Source organism: Erythrolamprus reginae, chromosome 5 (assembly GCF_031021105.1).
Source record: "Erythrolamprus reginae isolate rEryReg1 chromosome 5, rEryReg1.hap1, whole genome shotgun sequence".
NCBI classification, from domain to species: domain Eukaryota; kingdom Metazoa; phylum Chordata; class Lepidosauria; order Squamata; family Dipsadidae; genus Erythrolamprus; species Erythrolamprus reginae.
Window position 1 is genome coordinate 70,465,264 of NC_091954.1, and position 25,270 is coordinate 70,490,533.

The 25,270-nt window shown below is 39.4% G+C and overlaps 1 protein-coding gene across 3 annotated transcripts in view; it reads left to right on the top strand.

Moving 5' to 3' along the window:
- AMMECR1L (AMMECR1 like) overlaps nt 1–19,833 on the top strand; it is a 34,531-nt gene extending 14,698 nt beyond the window's left edge. For all 3 annotated transcript variants that reach the window (XM_070753019.1, XM_070753020.1, XM_070753021.1), the window contains exons 4-8: nt 8,145–8,255; nt 11,534–11,648; nt 12,812–12,902; nt 13,667–13,763; nt 18,476–19,833. In XM_070753019.1, the coding sequence (XP_070609120.1) occupies nt 8,145–8,255; nt 11,534–11,648; nt 12,812–12,902; nt 13,667–13,763; nt 18,476–18,587 (526 nt within the window). In that variant the 3' untranslated portion in view covers nt 18,588–19,833. The remainder of the gene's footprint in view (nt 1–8,144; nt 8,256–11,533; nt 11,649–12,811; nt 12,903–13,666; nt 13,764–18,475) is intronic.
- The last annotated feature ends 5,437 nt before the right edge of the window (nt 19,834–25,270 follow it).

The following is a 25,270-nucleotide window of genomic DNA, read 5'->3' on the forward strand; positions in this document are numbered from 1 at the left end:
AGCCACTTTGGTTAAGAGCTGGCATTTGAAAGCAGGCAAGATAGTTAAACAGTTCCATGATAAATACCCTGATAAACCAAAGAGCTCCCCTGAGGGAGGAATGGGCAGTTAATCTTTTGAAATAAACTCCCTATGTTACTCTCACTACAGGGCACAATCTTCTGATGACGGGGACAGCCTGTCAGGCTTGGAAGCCATTTTTGTATTGGGCCTTCAGGACTGCCACAATTTACTACTGTAGGAAACTGGGAGGGGGATTGTATTGTTGTATATATTCCCTTGCAGCTTGAGGAATGTTCAGATTCGGAGGATGAGTGGGATTTAGAGATCGTAAATTTCCCTGTTCTACCAACAGTTAGCTAATGACATACATATGAGTTCGGATGACTCAAATGGGGGAAATAATAGATGGAGGGATGCTCGTTTTAGAGGCTTTCAGAGACGCTTGGAAGAAAGAGGGAGGAGATATTAGAGGGAGTAATTAATCAATTACCTCACATCCGGGTGTAAGACGGAAGAGAAGCTGAATTCGTTCAATCTTGCTATCTAAAGATGGTTGCGTCCAGGACTTTTATTATGTGTGATTTATTACTTGCTTTTTATGACTCCTGGCTAGCCCTGATTAGCCCATAAATTTTAGAATGACATGTGGAATGTTTTTATGCTACTTCCAAGCTTATCTACTTAATTGCTGAGATAGAGATGAGGAGAGAAGAAAACTGCGTGCATCAACTGTAAGTTGCTATGTTAAAAGGAGAAATAAAGAGGATGTGTTTTACAATGAGATGCATTGAGAAATCATTTATTCCAAGTATTATCTGTATGAGCCTGAAACCAGAACATGTATGAAGTATGGGTGATATGTATGCATAATACTGTAACACTCTTTTCTCTGAGAGTCAAGGCCATTTTGAGAGTCAAGACCTGGAAGAGAGTGGTTTGGAAAGATCTCCATTTTGGGATGGTGCATTGATTGGATGTGATGCAGGCAGGTTGCTTACGGTTTCCTACCAGTGTGCTGCTTGTGCATTGTGACATTTTGTGTGCGCGTATCCCTAGCACAATTTTGCTTTTGCGCATTTACAAAGGGGCAATTTTCTTTCTGTGCACACTCCGAGAGCCGAAAATTGTGAAAAATTATTTTTTAAAATGGTGGTGCACACAGACTAACAAAGACACACTGGAGCCGTCTTGCAAGAATTGTGCAATTGGTGGGCCGCTACCAGAGTGGCACACTGTACCGCCCTGGTAGGAACCCACCACTGATGTAATGGTTTTGTGGATGGTGGGCCGAGGCTTGAACTTTCTTTGGGTGGGGAAAACCTGGAAGCGTTCAGATTCAAATTTTCCCAGATGTGCCAATATGATATCTCTAATAAAATGGAACTTTGAGGAAATTGAGTTTTCTTTTGTTGGTGTTCTTACTTGGAACCATGACATTAGGCCTTCAGCTTTCAACAGGGGGCCTGGATTCTGGTTCTGTAAACAATACAGTCATTCAACATTCTTTGAGAGAGAAAAGATATCTTATTAATAGCAAACTGTCGTATGCATGCCTGTTTGGTATTCACTTGGTTACTTAAGAGAACATATCTATATCTGTGTGGAGTCTTCTACTTAACATCTTTTCTTGTGAGGCTGCATCCAGAGCTTGAACTGAAAGTTATTGTATATGTTACTGCTATAATACAATAAAGATCCAATGTTCCTTTCAGCCTGTGAACTAAAGATGTAAATGTCTGAACGTATATATAGATAATATATAGGAAATATATTTGATGATGGGAATAAGGAATTGCTCTAGACTTCCCAGCCTTTTTTTGGCCATGCCCCACCCAAGCATCTCTAAAATCCTGATGCCCCCCCACCATGACATATAATTTTTACTATTCAAAAAGGGAACTCTACCTACACATGCAGAGGAAGCCTAAAAGGCCATTAACTTGGTTTAAACAAGGCTCCAATTGCCCTCATTAAAAATCAATTTGCCCCACATTGGGAACCACTTCTCTAGACTGTAGTGTCAGTTCTAGTTCTGCCTACTATTTCATGCTTGTATATAACTTAATTTTAGCTATCAATGTATGCGGAAGATGAATTAGCTCTTTACCATTTCTCACAACAGAGCATGAATTTATGTCCTCAGGTTTTTAGAACTCGATAAACAGTAAATGAAAATTGCATGTTAATTCTGAGAGACTCACATTTGCTAGATTTGTGCTATCTGAATCTCTATGATATATCTGTATTGGTAAAATCATGTTTTATTTGTTAGAAAAGGATGATTGGGGATAGTTTCTTATCACAGTACAAAAGTTGCTGGATCACAGTGTTAAATTTGTTTAACCATGGCTGTTGGAATAAACTCTACTTGGTGAGTTCACACCCAACTCACTAAAACAAAACAAACATCATTATGGGTAAAGTTCTTGCTTGGCTACTGTTGATGGGAAAGAGAACATTTTCTCCATGTTAAAATAGGTAAGACAGTGTAGTATGCAATAGTTTTTATTCTCATATATGTATTTTGCTTTTTTTCAAATTTAGTGTCTCCTGATTTATTAGAAGGGTAGGTATCAAATTATATATAAAAATACGCAGCAAAATCTAGAGCTACAAAAAAGGCTTTTGTTCCGTAAGTGAGGTTCTTTATGCAGTAAATAACATTATCCAATAATGAGGAGGAATAATTGGGAATCTTCTGTTAACTTTGAGGTTTGCAAAAGTAATGGGAAAACTTCACTCAAAAAGTTATTGAGAGGAGCAAGTGAAAGATGCACATTATCATTGCCCAATGTATATGAAAGGTATATTAAAATGGAGCAATGTATATTAAAAGGGAGCAGCATAAGCAGAAATTACCCTAAAAGTTTACAAGACTGAGAGTGTTTCAGGAAGCATGTTTTTTTAAATCATACCCACCTATTTGCCTAAAAGTCTATTTGAATAGTATCTCTGAGTTCAAAACTTGTTTGCTCCTTTGTAATGAATTATTTGGCCTTAATACTATACTGTTTGTTATTTTTAACCGGATAACAGCTATGTTCAATGCCTATATATAAAAGTTAGTTTGTTATTTTAAAATTTCAGTTTGTTATTTCTTTCAATTCTTTCTGGGTTTCTTTTTAATATACAAGAGTTATTTCAGTGTATCTGTTCAGTCCACTGAGAATTTATCAAATGTTGTACAAGTGGCTAACTATCCTAGCAGTACAGAATTCTTGGCTTCCATCTTGGAACATAAAGTCGGTGATGTATTGTAGTCAATACCAGTTTTTGGAGGGGAAAAAAGTCATCTTTTTCTGACATTGCTTTGTTCCCTTTGTAGGTATAAATCTAATTCTAAAGAAATTATAAGCAGAGAGGCTGAGAAGAGCATGAAATTACTGTTGTTATCAAGGGTTTCGGGTTCATATTTAAAAATAGTTTATGTAACAATAACATTACAAATCATAAAAACTATTTTAAAACACAACAAATAGAAGATAAATGTTAATAGATTATTTGCTGTTCAGATAAATAAATGGAACTGTAGGTTTATTTTTCAGATAGACACGGCAATGTTAATTTTGATCCTGATTATTGTATGCTTGAATTAATTGTCTAGCAAGCTAGGTGTTTTTAGCATTTTTGCCATGTTAAAAATAGAAACAAAATTGAAAAGTCTATAATAGATGGCTAGAACGAGCTTCAGATTTACTGAAATACTTATTACAACTAGTTTAATTCCATTGATGATATTCTTAATAATTGGATATCAAAAGGTGTAGCATACTGAAGGAACTAGATCAGGAGGTAATACAGAGGAGAAGAGTTAAGATTTATTTAAAAATGCATTAGATTAATATAAAATTAAAAACAGATTTGATAGATGCATGAATATGCATAGCCGACAAATTTAAAGCAAATGGTACCATAATTACTGCATTTTCTCTGATTATCTTTAAGAGTTAGAAAAACTAAGTTTAATCTAAGTTAGGCATGACATTATCCTGGCTTTAGAATTTTAGAATTTCTTCATAAAAAATAATTCTTGAAGAATTTGATTCAGAGGAGCACTTTAATACTGTAGCAGTTCCAAATTACGGTATCTGTCCTCTTAGGATAAATAACCATCATGGAAGAACACTCTAAATTAGAATCATAATGGGGAGAAAAAAGTACGAGAATCCCTCTAAAAAGAATGGCACCCCTTCAAAAAACATCTGATTTATATTTTCTTCACTTCTGCAAGATCTGTCATACAGTATTTAATTTGGTCCTTAAATAAGGTTTCTGGCTTTATTGTATGACATCATGGAAAAGAGAAATAGAGATAAAAGTATGTATTAATTCATTTATAGTTGACTATAATTATGGCTTATTTCTTGATTTCCATCAGATATTACTCTTTAGCATTTATGTGTGAAAACACTTAAAACAGAATCAGATTGTTATGAAATTTCTATTATGCAGGCCAACTAAGTACAGTATTCTCAAGTATTGTGAAAGCATATTTTGATTGTTTATGCAGGCTTCATATGACACAGAAAACAATTGCTGTTAGATGGTTACTATATTAAACTTAAATATAAACAAATTAGAAAAAATAGATAACATGGTAGTAGAAGCTCTATATGTAGAAGTATATGCTTGATTAAGCAAAAAATACAAAATAATAATACAGATAAATATATTTGGAGAAAATGTGTTAAAAGGCTTTATTTTAAAAAATATAGATAGAAAAGATAAGACTGTTAAGCTGTACTGCAGAAATCAGTACAAAATGTGTTGGTCCATGACGTTTAGCATTCTGATAACATGACTCTTGAAATAGGATTATTTACTGGATTTGTATGCCGCCCCTCTCCGCAGATCTTATTGGTCATTATAAAAGGCATAGTCACAGAACTTCCCCAAAGTACAAAGAGTTACCATATTTTTTGGAGTATAAGATGCACCGGAGTATAAGATTTTAAAAGAGGAAAACAACGAAAAAAGTATGCTGAACCAGATGGTGTAGTAATATATTATTTAATAAAATACCAGTGTAGCAGAATCCTTTTTACAACCATGTACACTTTTTACAGACTTCAAACTTGACAGCTTTAAGACTTGTGGACTTCAACTCTCAGAATTCCTCCTCCAGTCATGCTAGCTCAGGAATGAGCATTGAAGTCCACAAGTCTTAAACTTGGCAAGTTTGAAGATCCTTGTACCCCTAACCCAGAAGCCTTCAAACTTGACTAGTGGACTTCAGCTCCCAGAATTCCTCCTCCAGTCATGCTAAATGGGGTAATTACAAGGCAAAAACCATCCCGTTTTTTTGAGGAAAATGTGTCATTTTTCACTCGTTTTTTGATGAAAATGTGTCATTTTTCACTCGTTTTTTCACACAAATGAGGTGGGCAAAGGGTCTGGGAAGCCTGCAGAGAGCTCCTGGGTGCTGGGAGATGGCAAAAATGCTCCCATTTTTGTGAAAAACAGGCAGTTTTTCACCCATCTTTTTTTTACAAAAATGGGAGCATTTTTGCCTTCCGCTAGTTGCCAGGAGCACTCTGCAGGCTTCCCAGACTCTTTGCTCACCCCATTTTTGCAGAAAACCACACACCCCCGGGTGAAAAACAGCCCATTTTTTGCATAACAGGAGCATTTTTGCCATCCCTCAGCACGCAGGAGCTATCTGCAGGTAGGAGGCAGGGCTTCAGGACAGCAAAAATGGCTGTATTGGTGCATAAGACACACTGACATTTCCACCTTCTTTTGTGTGTGTGTGTGTGTGTGTACATCTTATACTCCAAAAATATGGTAAATTATTTAGGATTTTATCAGTCAAAAATAGCACTTTGCATTTGGCTTGGACATCAAAAACATAACCTATATAAGTTTAAAATACATTTGCTCAACCAAACCCAATTCTACATTTACTACTAATCGGATACAATCTGAGTTTTCCAAGTTCAAATTTTCAAATTCGATACAGTCACAGTCTTCCACGAAGACTCAAGAAGTCTGACAAATGTGTGGACTGAGAAACTCAACGCAGCCAACTCATTCATTCATTCATTTATTTATTTATTTATTTATTGGATTTGTATGCCGCCTTCTCCGTAGACTCGGAGCGGCTAACAACAGTGACAAAAAACAGAATGTAAAAATCCAATGCTACAACAGTTAAAAACCCTTGTTATAAAACCAATCATACATACATACAAACATACCATGCATAAATTGTAGAAGCCTAGGGGGAAAGATTATCTTAATTCCCCCATGCCTGACAGCAGAGGTAGGTTTTGAGGAGCTTACGAAAGGCAAGGAGGGTGGGGGCTATTCTAATCTCTGGGGGGAGTTGGTTCCAGAGGGTCGGGGCCGCCACAGAGAAGGCTCTTCCCTTGGGCCCCGCCAACCGACATTGTTTAGTTGACAGGACCCGGAGAAGGCCCACTCTGTGGGACCTTCATTGCGGCCAACTCGCTACAACCAATTCACCACAGCCAAGTCACTACAGGACAACTTGCCATGGCAAACACGCCATGGAACAACTTGTCATGCAAGGGACACTTTAACAATTCAATTATTTAAAATAAATAAAAAATTGTTTCAATTTTTGTCATTCGTATTTCATTCTGTCCCTCCTTTTGCATCCTTTCTCTAAAAAATTTATTCTACCATTTCTTTGCTATTAGTGTAGCTCTTCTATTGCAGCCATGGCAAGTTTGTCAGGCAGCAAGTTGACTGTGGCCAATTGTCATAAGAAACCCCAAAATGTCAGGCTTGGATGCATCTTTTTCTTTTCATGTGAGCTTTCAGAGTCTTTCTTGCCAGTGATAACTTACTTTATACGATACTGAAGCTCAAACTAAAATACAAGTGCAATTTGTTGTTGACTGTAGCTCATTGTACCTGACTGAAAAAGTGACCTATTTAAGTTTTAGTGCTACCGGTAATTCCAAACAGAAGCTATGTTTGTAAATACAAAGTATAAAAAAGGAAATAAAACACAAGAGGTTTGTTTTCAGTCTTTAGGGAATTAGTACATCAGGATTGCAAACTTTGAAAATGTTTTAGAAATGTTCTTGCCCTCATTTCTTTCCATTAATATAAAAATCCCAACATTTTCAATGAATGTGAAAAAAACATTATTGCTTTAAGGAATCTGCTCATTAAATTTAACATGAAGGCTACAGTACCTTTTTCAGACCCTCACAAATATCTAGAAGTATCCCTTCCCCCAGTTCAAAGCTAATATTTTAGACAAACGAGTTTATTGTCCAGGAACAGATATTTTTCCTGTCAGCAGTTAAATGGGTTATCCAACTCTTCTGTGGTAATTGAGTTTAAGTTTATTTAACTGCATGGAGTCTAAAGTGTTTTTAGATATGCAATTTAATTTTATATCCAGAGTAACAAAAATTCTTGTAATATTGATCCTGGTTTCTAGTCTGATGCCTTAACCACTACAGAAAACTGGCTCTCCAATGTGAACAATACAGACAATGAAATGAACATTGAGGATAAAATGTCTTCCATGAGGAAGAATACCATACTCCCAACACTTCTGGAACCTTTTGTCTTGAGGAAAGAGCGATCATAAAATCTTGCTTCTGGACTGGAACATCAGTCAAGTACTAAACCATTACCAGAGCTATTAAATGTCACTAGCAGAGCAGTAGGAAACCTGTGACCTTTCAGATGTTGCTAAATAAAAGTGGCCAACAGTATGGCTTGTGAAGAAACAGTAAAGTTGGTAACTGACATTTAGCAAAATTTGCTTAGGCCTCGGATTCCCTGCCTTTCATTTGAACACGTCAGAAAAATCAGTAGGATTATGCCGTCTACCTAACCTGATTTAGGTCATCCAAACATATTGCCAGGTTCTACCCCCAAAAAGAAGCAATTTTCTTTCTTCTTTGACAGAAAGGAAGCAGGTAAAAACAATGTAACCTGTTATTTTAAGTACTTCTAAGGTTTATACTTTGAAAGTATAAAAGAAGGAAAGCAGAGTATAATTTTCAACATTAGTTCAGCGAAACATAGGCATTGAAAGCTTTAAAAAAAGGCATAAATTGATTTTTGATTACAAATTCGGTGATTTTTTTTTTTTGTATTTTAATTCATTTTTTTTAGCAGGAATTATTTGAAGCTTTTGTGTTATGCATTTTCAGCCCACTCTTTGTGACATGGAAGACAGGCCGAGACAAACGACTTCGGGGCTGCATTGGAACTTTCTCTGCCATGAATCTTCACTCAGGACTCAGGGAATACACACTAACCAGGTAAAATCAACACTGATCTCTGAGAAAACCAAGCCCAGTTCTTGTTGTGTTTGTGTGTGTGTGTGTGTGAGCGTGTAGTTCTACTTGCAATATGTATAAATCTGAAATTTGATCTTAAATCTTACATAAAGGGGAATGTTGTGATTCCGTCCGAGGCCCCTCAGGGAACGGCTGATCTTCTGTCAGTTTCCTGCTCAGAGGGGGAGGATGAGGAACAGGAGGTGCAGGCAGACGAGGAGGAGGAATCCCAGGCTGAGGAAGAGGGGGAACAGCCAGAGGCCCCCGAGAGGGAGCTCTCCCCAGCAAGCAGCCTGGATTCCTTAGAGGAAAATGCACAAGCAATAATCGATCTGCGACAGAGAAGAGCAACACAAAGAAGGGAGCAATTGGCTAGGTACTTTCAGCACTAAAGAGGCAACAGCTGGGTTTGGGTGTGGTGCTCTCTGGAAAGGCTAAAAGGCAGACCCACCCTTCCTGGCTTGTGGAGTATTATCTTTGGGAGTCTTGGGACCTGGCTGTGATCTTTGGCGTCTTGGAATTCTGGTTTGTGACTTTGAATACTGAAACCTTGGGGGGGAAAGGTGGGGGTCTATGCTCTACAGTGGTGGGTGTGCCAGCAAGAAGTTTGCTGTATTGTCTGGACATCAGGACTCTGCTGTAAAGTCTCCTAGCCTGCCTGTTGGGAAGAACAGGTTTTTCTCTGTGTTTCTTTTTCAAGCTATAAAGTACTTTTGCTTTTACCAGCGTGTCTGGCTGTTTTTTCCAGTTGGTGTTGAGGTCTGGGGGAACCCAGACAGAACAGGGAAGAGCCTTCTCTGTGGCGGCCCCGACTCTCTGGAACCAACTCTTCCCAGAGATTAGAACTGCCCCTACTCTCCCTGCCTTCCGTAAACTCCTTAAAACCCACCTTTGCCGTCAGGCATGGGGGAACTGAAACACCTCCCCCGGGCATGTACAATTTATGCATGGTATGTTTGTGTGTGTGTTTGCTAGTAAATGGGGTTCTTTTAAATCTTTTTAAATATTTTAAATTTATTTGGATTTGTTATGAATTGTTGTATCTTGTTGTGAGTCGCCCCGAGTCTGCGGAGAGGAGCGGCATACAAATCTAAATACAGTGATCCCTCGAGTATCGCGAGGGTTACGTTCCAAGACCCCTCGCGATACTCGATTTTTCGCGATATAGTGGTGCGGAAGTAAAAACACCATCTGCGCATGCGCGCCCTCGCGCATGTGCAGATGGTGTTTTTTACTTCCGCACTTGGGAAGACCCCCGCCCAACAGCTGAGGACCCGCCTGCCCGCCGCCGCACCGCTCGTGCCGCCGCTGCTGGCGCGAGCAACGCCGCTTCCCAGCTGAGTGGCGCGAGCAACGGCGTGGGTGGGCGAAGGGCGGGCGCGCGGACAAGGGGCGCACGAGCGGCGTGGCGGCCGAACAAACGGCGGCCGCACGAGCAACGCAAGCGGCGTGGCGGCCGGACAAATGGCGGCCGCGCCTGGCGGCAGCACGAGCAACACGAACGGCGTGGCGGCCGAACAAACGGCGGCCGCACGAGCAACGCAAGCGGCGTGGCGGCCGGACTAATGGCGGCCGCGCCTGGCGGCAGCACGACACACAAACAGCGTGGCGGCCGAACAAACGGCGGCCGCACGAGCAACGCAAGCGGCGTGGCGGCCGGACAAATGGTGGCCGCGCCTGGCGGCAGCACGAGCAACACGAACGGCGTGGCGGCCAAACAAACGGCGGCCGCACGAGCAACGCAAGCAGCGTGGCGGCCGGACAAACGGATTCTCCTCCGACCTGCCCTCACCTTAGCTTCCAGCTGATGCTTCGATCCTTGGAAGAGGCCAGAGCGCCTTTCTGCACCACACTCTGCGCTCGGGTTCCTTTCCGGAAGATGGAAGTTTCTCTCCTTCCATCCTTTCTAGCAATACAATACTCGATGGTTAAAACCATTTTAACCATCGAGTATTGTATTGCTAGAAAGGATGGAAAGAGAGAAACTTCCATCTTCCGGAAAGGAACCCGAGCGCAGAGTGTGGTGCAGAAAGGCGCTCTGGCCTCTTCCAAGGATCGAAGCATCAGCTGGAAGCTAAGGTGAGGGCAGGTCGGAGGAGAATCCGTTTGTCCGGCCGCCACGCCGCTTGCGTTGCTCGTGCGGCTGCCGTTTGTTCGGCCGCCACGCCGTTTGTGTTGCTCGTGCTGCCGCCAGGCGCGGCCGCCATTTGTCCGGCCGCCACGCCGCTTGCGTTGCTCGTGCGGCCGCCGTTTGTTCGGCCGCCACGCTGTTTGTGTTGCTCGTGCTGCCGCCAGGCGCGGCCGCCATTTGTCCGGCCGCCACGCCGCTTGCGTTGCTCGTGCGGCCGCCGTTTGTTCGGCCGCCACGCTGTTTGTGTTGCTCGTGCTGCCGCCAGGCGCGGCCGCCATTTGTCCGGCCGCCACGCCGCTTGCGTTGCTCGTGCGGCCGCCGTTTGTTCGGCCGCCATGCCGTTTGTGCTGCTCGTGCTGCCGCCAGGCGCGACCGCCATTTGTCCGGCCGCCACGCCGCTTGCGTTGCTCGTGCGGCCGCCGTTTGTTCGGCCGCCACGCCGCTCGTGCGCCCCTTGTCCGTGCGCCCGCCCTTCGCCCACCCACGCCGTTGCTCGCGCCACTCAGCTGGGAAGCGGCGTTGCTCGCGCCAGCAGCGGCGGCACGAGCGGCGCGGCGGCCGGACAAGCGGCGGGCAGGCGGGTCCTCAGCTGCTGGGCGGGGGTCTTCCCAAGTGTCCGGCCGCCATGCTGTTCGTGTTGCTCGTGCTGCCGCCAGGAGCGGCCGCCGTTTGTCCGGCCGCCACGCCGCTCGTGTGCCCAATGTCCGCGCGCCCGCCTTTCGCCCGCCCACGCCGTTGCTCGCGCCACTCAGCTGGGAAGCAACGCTGGGGTTTCCCCGCCGCCCACGCAAAGGGGAAACCCCGGCAAGAGGGGGAAGACCCAGGGAAGCCGCCCAGCAGCTGATCTGGCCAGGGGGAAGCAAACTCCACCATCTACGCATGCGTGGCCATAGGAAAAAAAAATGGCGCACATGCGCAGATGGTGTTGTTTACTTCCGGGTTGAAAAATCGCGATATAGCGTTTCGCGAAGATCGAGATCGCGAAACTCGAGGGATCACTGTAATAAATAGTAAATAAATAAATAAATAAATTTGACTAAATAGTTCTTAGAATGTAGTAAAACTTCCAAATTAGACTATGATGAGCTGTTTTATATATGTTTGTGAACATGTTCTCTTTCTACTTTAGTGCACTTAAGGACAGCAGATTTCCACCCCTGACTCGTGAGGAGCTGCCTAAACTTTTCTGCTCTGTCTCCCTCCTCACTAATTTTGAGGATGCCACTGACTACTTGGACTGGGAGGTAAAACTGTGAATCTGAATGGTCTATCACCCTTTTGTGTCATTTGGATTCAGATCAATAGTTTGTACTATGTATACATAGTAAGGGTAAGTTATAATGATAGAATTTAAATTTACACAAAATTTCTTTTATGCACACTGAGCATATGCACCAAAGACAAATTCCTTGTTTGTCCAATCCCACTTGGCCAATAAAGAATTCTGTTCTGTTCTATTCTATAGAATTAAATTTTAAAAAGGGAGGATTTCAAACTGAATTACTGAATAAAATACTTAAATCCCTCCTAAATTACTATCACCCCGATACATAGGCAGAACCTCATAGCTTGAGTGAACTTGAGAAAGGATTTCTTATAAAGATAACTAGGTAAAATTAAAATCAGAAGAATAGATGAAGCTAAGAGCAATTTACATGTGAGCTGATAGGAATAAAGGATGCCAATTCCCTAGGAAAAGGTGCAGGAAGAACTGAGATTGGAGAAATAAAATGGTTCAGAACAGGAAAGTGAATGAGATAGAGATGAATATTTTCCCATATTTGTTTAGCAAATATGCTATAAGAATGGAAGGATTGGATGAAGTAGCAGCTAAAATAAACATTAGAAGTCAAACCATGAGCCAATTGTTATATGGGAAATATATGATCATGTCAGAAAGTAAAGAAGAGAACAGCTCTTTGTGAAAATGAAAAAAGCAATGTTAATGTTAAAAGGTGGTACATGGCTTTGTTTTCTTGAGGCTTAAGCTAAGAAATAAAGATGGACAATTCACTGGAAAAATAAAAAGAACAGTTCTAATGAGGAAGACAAATTTAGAAATATAGATATCTTTTATGACCTCGACAATGACAACTGAAATTACAAATTAAAGCATTGCACATTGTAGAAAGGGAAAATAAATGGGAACATTTAAATTAGTGATTTGGAAACAGTTACTAAGAGTAACAAAGCAAGATGGATCAGTCAATCAACTTTTACTCTTGGATAATAAATACCAAGCAAAAATCACCCTGAGAAACCATCTTTGTGGCCAATTGGGATTAATAGAAGAATTGGAGAGAAGACAAGACTATTTTTGGATTGATGTTTGAATAAGATCCATGGCAAGGGTGAATCCTTTTTCACAAAAAATGCATCCCAGTTGATTTAATATTTTTATTTTTAGGTTGGAATCCATGGGATCAGAATTGAGTTCATCAATGAGAAAGGTGTTAAGCGCACAGCTACATATTTACCTGAAGTTGCTAAGGAACAAGGTGAGTTAGGAATAAAATGTAATTCTATATTAAGTGAAAACTGTATAAATGAAAGAATGTAAATCATGAGGTGATGTACACAGCTACTGAATAAAACCATTTTATCTTTGGCTGAAGTATTCAGAGGCCTTGACCTTAAATGGCGCAAAATAATAATATCTTCATTGGGTGGCGATTTTTTAAAGATATTTTATTTTTATTTTATTTGTTCGCTTTTATGTTACTTTTTGTTAAGGAACAAAGTCGCAGTCTTGTTTTCAATGCTGCATTTTATTCATATTTGTTTGGACTTTTAAATATTTCAAACTGAAAACAGATTATGGTTTGAGTCAATGATTTATTTTGATATTTTGCTCTGAAATATAATACAATCCTTCACATTATTTATTCCAGCATGCAGAAAATTAAATTTTCTCTTCCTGCATGAAAATACCAAAGTATAAATTAAACCCTACAGGGAAATGTAGTAGATCTTAAATTTTAAATTATAGTTATAGCATGATTAGATTTGTTTACTGTGTAGATAAAATAGTGTGAATCCCTCTAATACTAGAAGTGATCATTTTGGTTGTTTATTATTGAAATAAGTATGCATGACATTTTAATCATGTATTATTCAATATTTACAGTTACTATTCTGTTTGTCAGTAGCAGTTTATCACCAGCTTATCAATAACCTGAGTAACTTAAGCTTTCTTTAAGGGGCTATCTCTTTTTTAAATTTAGCTTGTATTTGTAAGTCTGCTCCTATCATTTTCAAACAGATTGGGATCAGATTCAAACAATAGACTCCCTGCTCAGGAAAGGTGGTTTTAAGGCTCCAATTACCAATGACTTTAGGAAAACTATTAAACTCACCAGGTAAACTTTCTTATTATTTTTGTATTAGTGTTATCACTGCCTCTGTTTCCGAAAACTGTTTCTTTTACATACAAGGTTTTAAATTTTAAATTAGATCTTCCTGCTCCTATAGTTACTACCACCACCATCACCCCATTTGCCAAATTGTCAACAATTTCAAATTATTAGAATTTATTTTGCATTTTTATGGTGTTTTTTAATCTACAAAGGAATTTTAGGGGGGAATGACATCTTGAGAAAAGTAAAATATGTTTACTGTTTTAATAGTATTAAACTATTATTTATTTATTCAGTTTCTATAGTCGCCCATCTCAACAAAGTGACTCTGGGCAGCTACAGTTCTAAAACTATAACACAATTAAAGCTATTAAAAACCATCAAAACCCAAAGTAGGATTTCAGACAGCAACTGAGATAATTAAAATAACAGTAAAGCAAAGAAACAGGGTCCTTAACACATTCCAAGCCCTAAGCCCCTTATGAAAGGCCACTGGGGTTGGCACCAGGGGTGGGCTACTGCCCGGACCAGGGGGGGGGCACAGTGGGGTAGCGAAAATGGAGCTCCATCCCAGATCGCCGAATTTGCACTGAAAGATGTTGAAAGAAAATGCAGGGCATCCCGCATTAAATTTAGCTTTTATTTGTAAGTCTGCTCCTGTCATTTTCAAACAGATTGGGATCAGATTCAAACAATAGACTCCCTGCTCAGGAAAGGTGGTAGTAAAAATTTTGGTAGCCCTTTTCTGGTTGGCACTATGCTAATCTATGAGGGGAAAATATTCCAAAAAGTAGGGGCTACAGCAGGGAAGGCTCAACTTCTATTTTCCACCTGACGATAATCTATAAATTAATTAGTAGGATCTTGTTTAAATTTTTTCCCCATTCAAAGACAATTTTTTTTTCAATAATTAAAATTAAAAAATTTTAAAGACTATAAAATGGAAACATTAGGGAATATTTAGGCTTTGATATTTCTTGAAATAAAATATCATACTTTTAGGTAGACTAACCACATTTTTATATTAAAATGCTTACTTTTAAAATAAATTAAGCAATTTAATTTAAATTCTTTTAAATTTAATTTTAAAAGAAAATTAATTGCTTAATTTCATGAATTGTAAATGTCCTCATCCATTGTTGCTCTTTTGTAACACATATTTAAGTCAGCTCTTGTATGAAAAGAATAGGCAGAGGTAGGGGCAGAGTTCATTTATTTATTGTTAATTTATTTGCTGTGGGGCTATTGTGGGTGCAGATTACAACAATAAAATGTAAAAAAAATCATAAAGAATGTAAACAGAGCAAGAGCGAATGAAAATAATAAAAATAAACAAAGGAAGTACAATAATATAAAATTAGAAAGACAGACAAAGAGCAATCAGGAAATGCAGGGCAGCAGTGGGGTCAGCTAATTATTCCAGTAGCCACCTCTAGTGACGTACTCTTCAATTGGATTCTTAGCCAACCTGCAAAACCAGATCTTCAGGTCCTTGTGGAAGGATAGGAAAGTGGGACAAGTCTTACCCCGGAGGGAAGTTCCACAGAGCTGGCACTACAGCAGAAAATGCTCTTCTCCTAGTCAGTCAGAGTTTCTTGACCAACAGCATTGTCAGCGGGTGTACTGCCAGCACAGGTAGGGCAGACTAGTCTTAGCCAGATGAGACATATCAGGTAATCTGGACCTATGCCATGGGGAGCTTTAAAGGTCATAACCAACACCTTGAATTGCACTCAGAAGAAAGAAGCAGCGAGTTTAGGTCACAGAGCAGTGGCATGATATGGATCATTCTATAAGGCCCACAGTTTGTTCATGTTGCTACACTCTGTACCAGTGGAAACTTCCAAATGGATTTTAAGCATAGCCTCATGTAAAATGCATTTTAATAATTCAGACAAGAGATAATTAGGGCTTGAATGACACAGCAGAGGAAGTCCTGATCCAGGAAAGATTGCTCCTTGACCTCTCAGCGGCTTTCGATACCATCGACCATGGTATCCTTCTGCACCGGCTGGAGGGGTTGTGGGTGGGAGGCACTGTTCTTCAGTGGTTCTCCTCCTACCTCTCTGGCCGGTCGCAGTCGGTGTTAGTGGGGGGTCAGAGGTCGACTCCTAGGTCTCTCCCTTGTGGGGTGCCTCAGGGGTCGGTCCTCTCCCCCCTGCTATTCAACATCTACATGACACCGCTGGGCGAGATCATCCAAGGACATGGGGTGAGGTATCATCAATATGCGGATGATACCCAGCTTTACATCTCCACCCCATGCCCAGTCAACGAAGCGGTGGAAGTGATGTGCCGGTGCCTGGAGGCTGTTGGGGCCTGGATGGGTGTCAACAGACTCAAGCTCAACCCGGATAAGACGGAGTGGCTGTGGGTTTTGCCTCCCAAGGACAATTCCATCTGTCCGTCCATTACCCTGGGGGGGGAATTATTGACCCCCTCAGAGAGGGTCCGCAACTTGGGCGTCCTCCTCGATCCACAGCTCACATTAGAAAAACATCTCTCGGCTGTGGCGAGGGGGGCGTTTGCCCAGGTTCGCCTGGTGCACCAGTTGCGGCCCTATCTGGACCGGGACTCATTACTCACAGTCACTCATGCCCTCATCACCTCGAGGTTCGACTACTGTAATGCTCTCTACATGGGGCTACCTTTGAAAAGTGTTCGGAAACTTCAGATCGTGCAGAATGCAGCTGCGAGAGCAGTCATGGGCTTACCTAGGTATGCCCATGTTTCACCATCACTCCGCAGTCTGCATTGGTTGCCGATCAGTTTCCGGTCACAATTCAAAGTGTTGGTTATGACCTTTAAAGCCCTTCATGGCATTGGACCAGAATATCTCCGAGACCGCCTCCTGCCGCACGAATCCCAGCGACCGATCAGGTCCCACAGAGTGGGCCTTCTCCGGGTCCCGTCAACTAAACAATGTCGGTTGGCGGGCCCCAGGGGAAGAGCCTTCTCTGTGGCGGCACCGGCCCTCTGGAACCAACTCCCCCCGGAGATTAGAACTGCCCCTACTCTTCCTGCCTTCCGTAAACTCCTTAAAACCCACCTTTGCCGTCAGGCATGGGGGAACTGAAACATCTTCCCCTGGGCATGTTTAATTTATATATGGTATGCTTGTGTGTATGTCTGTTAGTATATGGGGTCTTTTAAATCTTTTAATTTTAAATTTGTTAGATTATTTATGATTTGTTTCCACGTGTTGTGAGCCGCCCCGAGTCTTCGGAGAGGGGCGGCATACAAATCTAAGTAATAAATAAATAAATAAATTGTAGCTGGTGCACAAACCAAAGCAGTATAAAGATTGTCCTAATCATGACCACTACCTGAACTTCGAGCAGGAGTTGTGAGTTCAGGAGAACTCCTAAATTGTGAACTGAGTCTGAATGGGATAAAATAACCCCATTCAGATCCGAACCTTGAAACTCCATTCATCCAAAACCACTGAGTCTTGCCAGGGTTCAGTCGTAGCTTGTTGTTCCCCATCTAGGCCCCAGCCCTCCAGACATCATGTGAGGATAACAAGAGCATCACTTGGGTCACAGTATCAGTATCAAAAAATGGATGATATCTCAACCCATGGTGTCAGATGATCTCACCCAGCAACTTCATATGGATGTTAAAGTGGAGTGGAGACAGTACTAAGCCTTGTGATGCAGTGTAAGAGAACAGCTGGGGGCTATATCTTAGCGCCCTATCAACACCAATTGGGAGTGGCCTTGGAGAAAGGAGCTAAACTATCTACAGTCCTAACTTCTGTAGTTGGACCATCATGAGTGGTCTCGAAGGCTGCTAAGAGGTCAAGGAGAATATGGATGGTTGCACTACCACCATCCCACCCTCACTAGAGATCATCCATGTGTGACCAATGGGTATATCTAGGAAGACCCATGATCGCTCGCGTGGCTGCATTCTGCATGTTTTAAAGTTTCCAAACGCTCTTCAAAGGTAGCCCCAAGTAGAGAGCATTGCAGTAGCCGAACCTCGAGGTGATAAGAGCATGAATGACTTGGTTATTGCTTTTTATTCAGATGGTTTTATGATCAGCCATTTGTATCATTATAAAAATGCCCCTTATCCTGAAATGCACCTCTAGGTGTTTCACATAGATCTCTATGTACTCCTTTAAAAAGCATTATAATCTTAAAAAGTGTACCTTAGCTAAAAGGTAACTCAATTACTTTGTAAGAAGGGATCCACTCTCAGGGATCCCTCTGGAATGTTCACTGTAGAATTGCCTGCTTCTGCTATAAGAAAATGGTACACATACACATCATATTTTTATAACCCTTGCGCTTTCTGGTTTGTCATTCCAAAGCCTGTAAGGAAATATCTTCTCACACCAGAAGCAACTTCAAAGTCTCTTTCAATTCTGCTTCCAGAGTGAGTGGAAGGCCACTGTTATAGACAAAGGGTAATAGTTAATGTATCACTTTTATTGATCTTTTCATGTTATTTGAGTACCTAGCGATATACAAAGTCTTTCCTACAAAACTGATATTGTCTCAGTTTATTGGACTATAGCTTCCATAACTCTGAAGTTTATGTCTGGCCGATAGCAGATTTAAGAAGCCTAAATTGATAGAAGTGTACTGATAGCAAATTTAATAGGTTATTGCATCAACATATAGCAATAGGATTTCAGTTTCACCTGTGGAAAATTTGATCTGTTTTATTTATAAATATATTTTTAAAAATCCATTTTAATCTTTCAGATACCGCAGTGAGAAGGTGACAATCAGTTATGCAGAATACATGGCTTCACGACAGCATTGTTTTCAAAATGGCACTCTTCATGCCCCACCCCTCTACAATCATTACTCCTGACACAAAGCTGCATGACCAGTCCTGCCCCCCAGCTGCCAGCTACGACATCATTGGAGCAGATGCCTCCTCTTCCTGGTCCAGTTACTTCTATTACTGCACCATTTTATGATGCTAGCTTCCGTTGCCAAGTCTGCCTTCCAGTTGATTATGGGTAGTGGGGGCTACCAAGTGAGTGCAACTGAATTTCAGAGGCCCAAGCTTGCTTCATTTTTCAGAATGAGGGTTCATTTGGACTGAATACATGGGACCATTGTTGTTGGATAGCAAGAAACTTGAGGAATGGCAGTACCACTTCAGATTGCTCTGTCTCTGTGTTAAATTGCACTGTGTTCATTTGAATTGTTAATTACAATGCCCCCTGATCAAGTAGGAGATTTATTCTGGCAGTCTGGCAACGGAGCCCAACAAAAGATTTTTAGGTTATTTGTATTTTCTTTTTTTATCTCTAATATTTATCTGCCATAAGCTACATAGTCCTAACATGTCCCAAGCAAACATGTTAGGACTTGTTATAAGGATGGTATGTCTGGAAGTTCTCCTTGCAGAAGATGGCAATTAATCAAAGATTTTAAAGGTAAAATAAAATTTACTGCATTAATGCATTGCCTATTCATATCCGGAAGGTTTTAATTTATACACCTAGCTACTTTTATTTTTTTACACAAAAAAAGTAACTTACTAGATAAGATACTGCATGCAAGAAGGCAAACCACTATGGGTTGTGTATGGAAGTAGCATACGTTTCCTTGTATCCCAAAAGTATAATCTTTGGGGGTTTGGGGGTATCTTACTTAAAATTCAGGTAGTAGGATTTGCAAATAGATTACAGCAGATCTTTTCCCACAAAGCTATCCTTATTGTAATAAAAAGAGCGTGGATTTTTGTTATTGAAAATATTCCATGAGACCTGTGTTTTTCATAGGCAGTGGGACTTTTTGCTAGTGTAACACTAATAGGTAATAAAACATATTAAATGTTAGCTGAAGTGGGTTATCAGATCTGCATGTGTTCTTGATGCACTGATGCTTCAGTTCTAAATAATATACAGTAATTGGAAGTAAAGCAATTTAGTTTAAATTAGTTGCTTCCAGTTAATTGTACTTAGAATTGGAACCTAAGCAATGTTATTTGTCCACCAAAAAAATTAACTGGGATCCAGGTTTTAATATCCTGTAGATTTTCAACTTTTCTATTGTTAATTGAATATGCAGGACACTGAATAGTAAACAGAACTTTTTTCAAAATATTCACTATCTCAATTTCCCTGTGTGAGTCATTAAGTGTTATCATAAGAACAACAATATCCCCAAAGTTAATTCAAAAAATGTATTAATCTTCTAAATGAAATTCAGGGTTTCTGAAAAAAGTGATACTTATCCTGAAAACCAGGAATAATCAGATGATGAACTCAGCGTAATGGCAGTATGATATCATATTGCACTATATGGAACAACAGTTGCTTAAAAAAAAAAATCCCCAAAGTATCTAGAAATTCCATTTGAATAAAGGATAAAAAAAATCTCCACATCTTTTGAACAAATTAATCTTATCATGGTGAGACAGAAGAGGAAATGCAATTTCAAAGCAAAGCCTCTAAGGCCAAGCAGATACCCCATACTTCAAAAGAAGTATAAGTAAATATGAATTGTTTATATGCTGAGGTAAACATTATTTGTCAACTCTGCTGCCTAAAAAATGGCGTACCTTCTTTGCAACAGGTCTACTTCAGAAAATCCAGGATTCATTTAAACTGCATTATTTTTCTACCACTCTTCGTGTATTTCAGGAAGAAAAATCATATAGTTTATTTAATACTTATAGAAGGGAGGGGTAAAAGTGGAATACACACTAGCCATGCACAATATTGTCATAGCATTTAGTTTTGCACTAGGATTATTCATTTGGATTACCACTTTTTCCCTCCTGATTATGCTGAAAAGTAAATATACATGAAGGGATTTTTCCAGAATTTCCTATTACTGAGAGTAAATTAGTCTTCTTGAAAATTAAAGTGAATTGTTACTACTCTTACTGCTGCCCTCAACAGAAAAGAAACTGTAGAACAGGAAGGGAAAATTATGCTCCGGTCATGCCATCCATCTCTGCTCTCAGACAGTATTGAACTATAGGGCTACACAAATTACTATTAGTGTTCTATGTTAGAATTTCAATTGTAAAGATTTTTTTTAAAGCAAAAAGGGAAAAAAATGGTGCTAAACCTTCACCCCTGAGCACATTTGGTAAGACTGGTCATGCAAGCATATAGTGCCGTATCAATATTGCTTTTTTAAAAAAAGAAAAGAAAAGAAAATATTTGCCCTGTTACATGTAATCAGCAGTGTATAGCATTAATTATTTGATTTTGTTTTAATAAGTATAGGGGAGTTTAGGAGTCAGATGGGGGCCTTAATATTTTAAAGAACAGACTTTTAAGAGTGACAACTTACGTGGTCTAATTTTATTATTATAATGAAATAAGTCAAAATAGTTTTGGAGTGAGAGCTGGTTCCATTCCATGCCCCTGTTTCCATCTAATCCCCTAATCCATAGTAATGGAAATGCCTCTGTTAAAGTTGGATTGTGATTTTCTTTTAGTAGTTAAAACAGCAACAGGCAATGAAGCACACAGAACAGTAAGAGAAATGATATACTGGTAATTACATTGAACAGAGTTCAGTCACAGTATGGTATGTCAATGCTACCGAATGAATTGATCATGGATCTATATATTATATACATAGTAGTGATGTACTGTGATGAGCCCAACACAGAAAAGATATGGAAACCAACAAAAAAGCCAGAAGAGCGCTGTCTTTTCAAGAGTCCTAATTGTTGTATTTTCCATCTGATTAAAGAGTTATGTAACTGTACAGCGAACTTAGCAATAGTATTCTGGTATGATTGGGAAATGGCTCATCCTTAGCTACAAGCAAGTGCCTTTTGGTCTAGAAGAATTTATTTCAAGTGGTTGAGAATCTCCTTTGTTGCAGCCTAGGAACTCTTAAGGGATTTTTTTTTAAGTTTCCATCCCTTCCAAGTAACAGCAGAGGATATAATTAATCATCAGAGGTTCACTGTTTTTAATATTTTTCAAGAGATTTTCTTTTCATAATAAATGGCGATCTCAATAGAGGCATTTCAATTCAAAAGATGTTACAATCAACATGTTACATCTACTTGTTCTGAATATTATTTTTAATTGCATATTTTAACCTTCCACATTTCAACTTTTGCACATAACCCTTTTCCCTACTCATTTTAACATTGCAGTCTTCTCTGACTGAGTGCTGTTTTGTACCTTTTCCCCAATTCTAAAATGAATAATGCTTTGGTTAATTTAAGTTGTTCCTTTTAAAGAACCTCTTTAAACCTTCAGTGAAGAGATGTCAGACCAATTCTTTGTTATTACACTTGGTTGCCTCCTAGCTATATAACTTCTGAGTGTAAATCATTGAACTTTACCCTCTAATGAAGTATTGTAGAAAATAAATTGTAGTGGATACATTTTTATCTTGTCCCTTTTTTATTGGAGTCTGTCCGTTTTGACTTTTCATACAGAAATCTAATAATTGAAATTCGCTTTCTAAAAAAAAAAAATTAAACACTAAGATGGTGGCAAAACCAACATGAAATGGTGGGAATCATTCTGTGTTTTACAAGATAAAGTCTCAGAAAGAATGAGATTTGACATTTTGTTAAAAAAAATAAAGCCTTCATGTTTGTTTGGCTGTGGTATTTTGTCTTATGATCCATGTAGAATATTGAGTAATAGGTCTTGTATGTTTTTTCTCTTTTATAAAAACAGATGAAATTATATTCTAGGAATACCAGTATCAATGCAAATTATTTTTAAAATAAGTCATTTAAGACAGTAAAATTTGTCTTACCCTTTTAGTTTATCTAATGAAGTGTTTTATATCAAATTATAACATGGAATATTAGCAACATCTCTCATGGGAAAATTCAAAATTGTAAAAAGATAAATTATTAGAGCGAACATAGACATCCTTGGCATCAGTTAATTACACTGGACAGGCAGTAATTAATTTAAATCAGATTAGTTTATGGTTTATTTTTCTGGAAATGATATCAGATGAAAAGGAGTTGCATAAGTTACTAAATGTATTGAGAATCACAAAGCAAACAGTGATTGCATAATATCTGTCAAAATTCAAGGCAAGCCACTCAACATTAATATACTACCAATCTATATTCCAACTATAGACTTAAATGTTGATAAAATTGATTTTTTTTTTTACAGTGAGTTTCAGTGTGCTCTCATGCAAATATAAAAAAAGGATCTTTTGTATATTATCGCAATTTCAATGCAAAAGTAGGCCAAAGAGAAATTGCAATAATAGTACACAATTTTGGGGTAGGTAAACGGATTGAAACTGGCAATCGCCTAGTACAATTTTGCCAGGAAAATCATCTCAGAGTAATGAACATGTGGTTTATTCAGCAGAAGATGAACATATGGACAGCACCAAATGGACAACTTTGGAATTGGCTAGACTTCATTTTATGCTAACAAGGCTGAAAAGGTTCAGTTGCATCTATTAAGATGCTTCCTGCCATTGATTGTAGCTCAGACCATTAGCTATTAGTTGCTAAATTGTAGTTCGAACTATGCAAAGTGAAAAAAGTACTATCCCCAACCCCCCCAACCCTCCCCCATTCAATGTGGACTACATGTCACCTATGTATATCATAGAATCTAAGAATACTATAGGTTTCAATCACTGAATCTAGAAGGGAAAGATCCAAATGAACAGTGGCAAGAGATCCAAAGTAACATCATGGGAACTGCTGAAAAAATGTGTCATACCCAAAACCAAAGAACTACAAGATATGATATCTGATGGTACTATCAAAATAGCTGATCAGTGTAGGGTGGCTAAAGCCAAAGATAATAAAAATGAAGTTAAAAGGCTAAATGCATTTTTTCATGTGAAGTCCAGAAAGACAAAAACAAACAGTGGGAGAAACAGTGTCAACATATGGAAGAAGCTAACGGGAAAGGGCATACTAAGGTCATGTTTGCTGTAGTGAAAATGATACAATCCAACTTTTCAGCAAGGAATTGTTGAAGACTGCAATGGGAATGTACTAAGTGACCAACAGAAGATCAAGAACAGGTGTAAAGAATACATAGAACCCTATAGCAGTTTTGATTAACCATCAAGATGACAATATTGACAGCCCAATTAATAAAGAACCAAACATCTTGAAGTAGAATAGGCCATGGAGAAATTGCTGAATTGGATAGTTCCAGGTATTGATGGAATACCTGTGGAATTACTAAAACCAATGCCAATTAACACCATCACGGCCCTGTGTCAAGAAATATAGTCTACATGCCAATGGCCTCACAACTGAAAAAGACCTGTTTTTATTCCGTTAGTAAAGAATGGTGGTGCCAGAGACTGCTCCAACTATTGCACAGAGACTGCTCCAACTATTGCACAATTGCATTGATTTCTCATGTAAGCAAGATTCTGCAGTTAAAGATCATTCAACAGAGGCTACAGAATGCCGTCAATCAAGAGTTACTTGCTGTGCAAACTGGCATAGCACTCAAGATCATCTTGCCAATATTAGATAGATTATGGAAAAGGGACGTGAATATCAAAAGGCTCTATATATGTGTTTTACTGATTACAAAAAAGATTTTGCCTGTATAGAACACAATGAGCTATGGGCGGTTTTGTGTGATTTTGCTGTCTCAACCTACCAGATTAGATTTACAAGATTACTATACAGTGATCAGGAGGAAACAGAGAAAGCACTATTGTGAAACAAATTGGTTCAGGATCAGTCAGAAAATTAGACAGGGATACATTTTATCATCATTTTTTTTTTCAAACTGCTGAAATAATCATGCAGAAATTAGACCTGGAACTGCCTGATCTGGGCCTGAAAATTGGAAGAAGAACCATAAATAATTTGAGTATGCAAACAATACAATACTATTGCCTGAAAATAAGGATGACTGAAAAAATGATACAGAAAATCAGAATCTCAAAATTGGATGGAATCTTGAACGTCTTTTAGTCCAAGCCCCTACTCAGGCAGAAAACCCTATGGCCTATGCCTTCTACCATTTCCTTTCAATTGAAGATCATCAGGCAAGAATTATATTGCAAGAGGCTTTTGAAAGGAAAGGAAATCCTGTACATTGAATTGAGCACTCTAGCAGATGCTAGAAAATTAAACCTGCATGCAATAAAGATTATTTACAGCCTGGAAGGATGGAGGAGAGGGGGGAGACAAGAAAAGCAAGTTTCCAAAGCAAGTTTAACCTACAGGAAAAGAAAATGTGCTTTGAAAAGTTTATTCATTGCTTATTTGACCCCTATGACAATCATTAAGTGTTGTACCACATGATTCTTGACAAATGTATCTTTTTCTCTTATGTACGCTGAGAGCATATGCACCAAAGACAAATTCCTTGTGTTTCCAATGATACTTGGCCAATAAAATTCTATTCTATTCTATTCTATTCTGAATAATTTTCGTGGCAAACTACGTAATGTTGGAGACTATCAAACCTGCAAGAAACTCAGAAACAAGCATTTATTACATTTGGACCACCCCCTTAGATTCATTCCCTTCCCAATAAATGATACTGAAAGCACGAGATCGATTTGAATAAAGTCCACAAAGTGTTAAGGTTGCCAAGG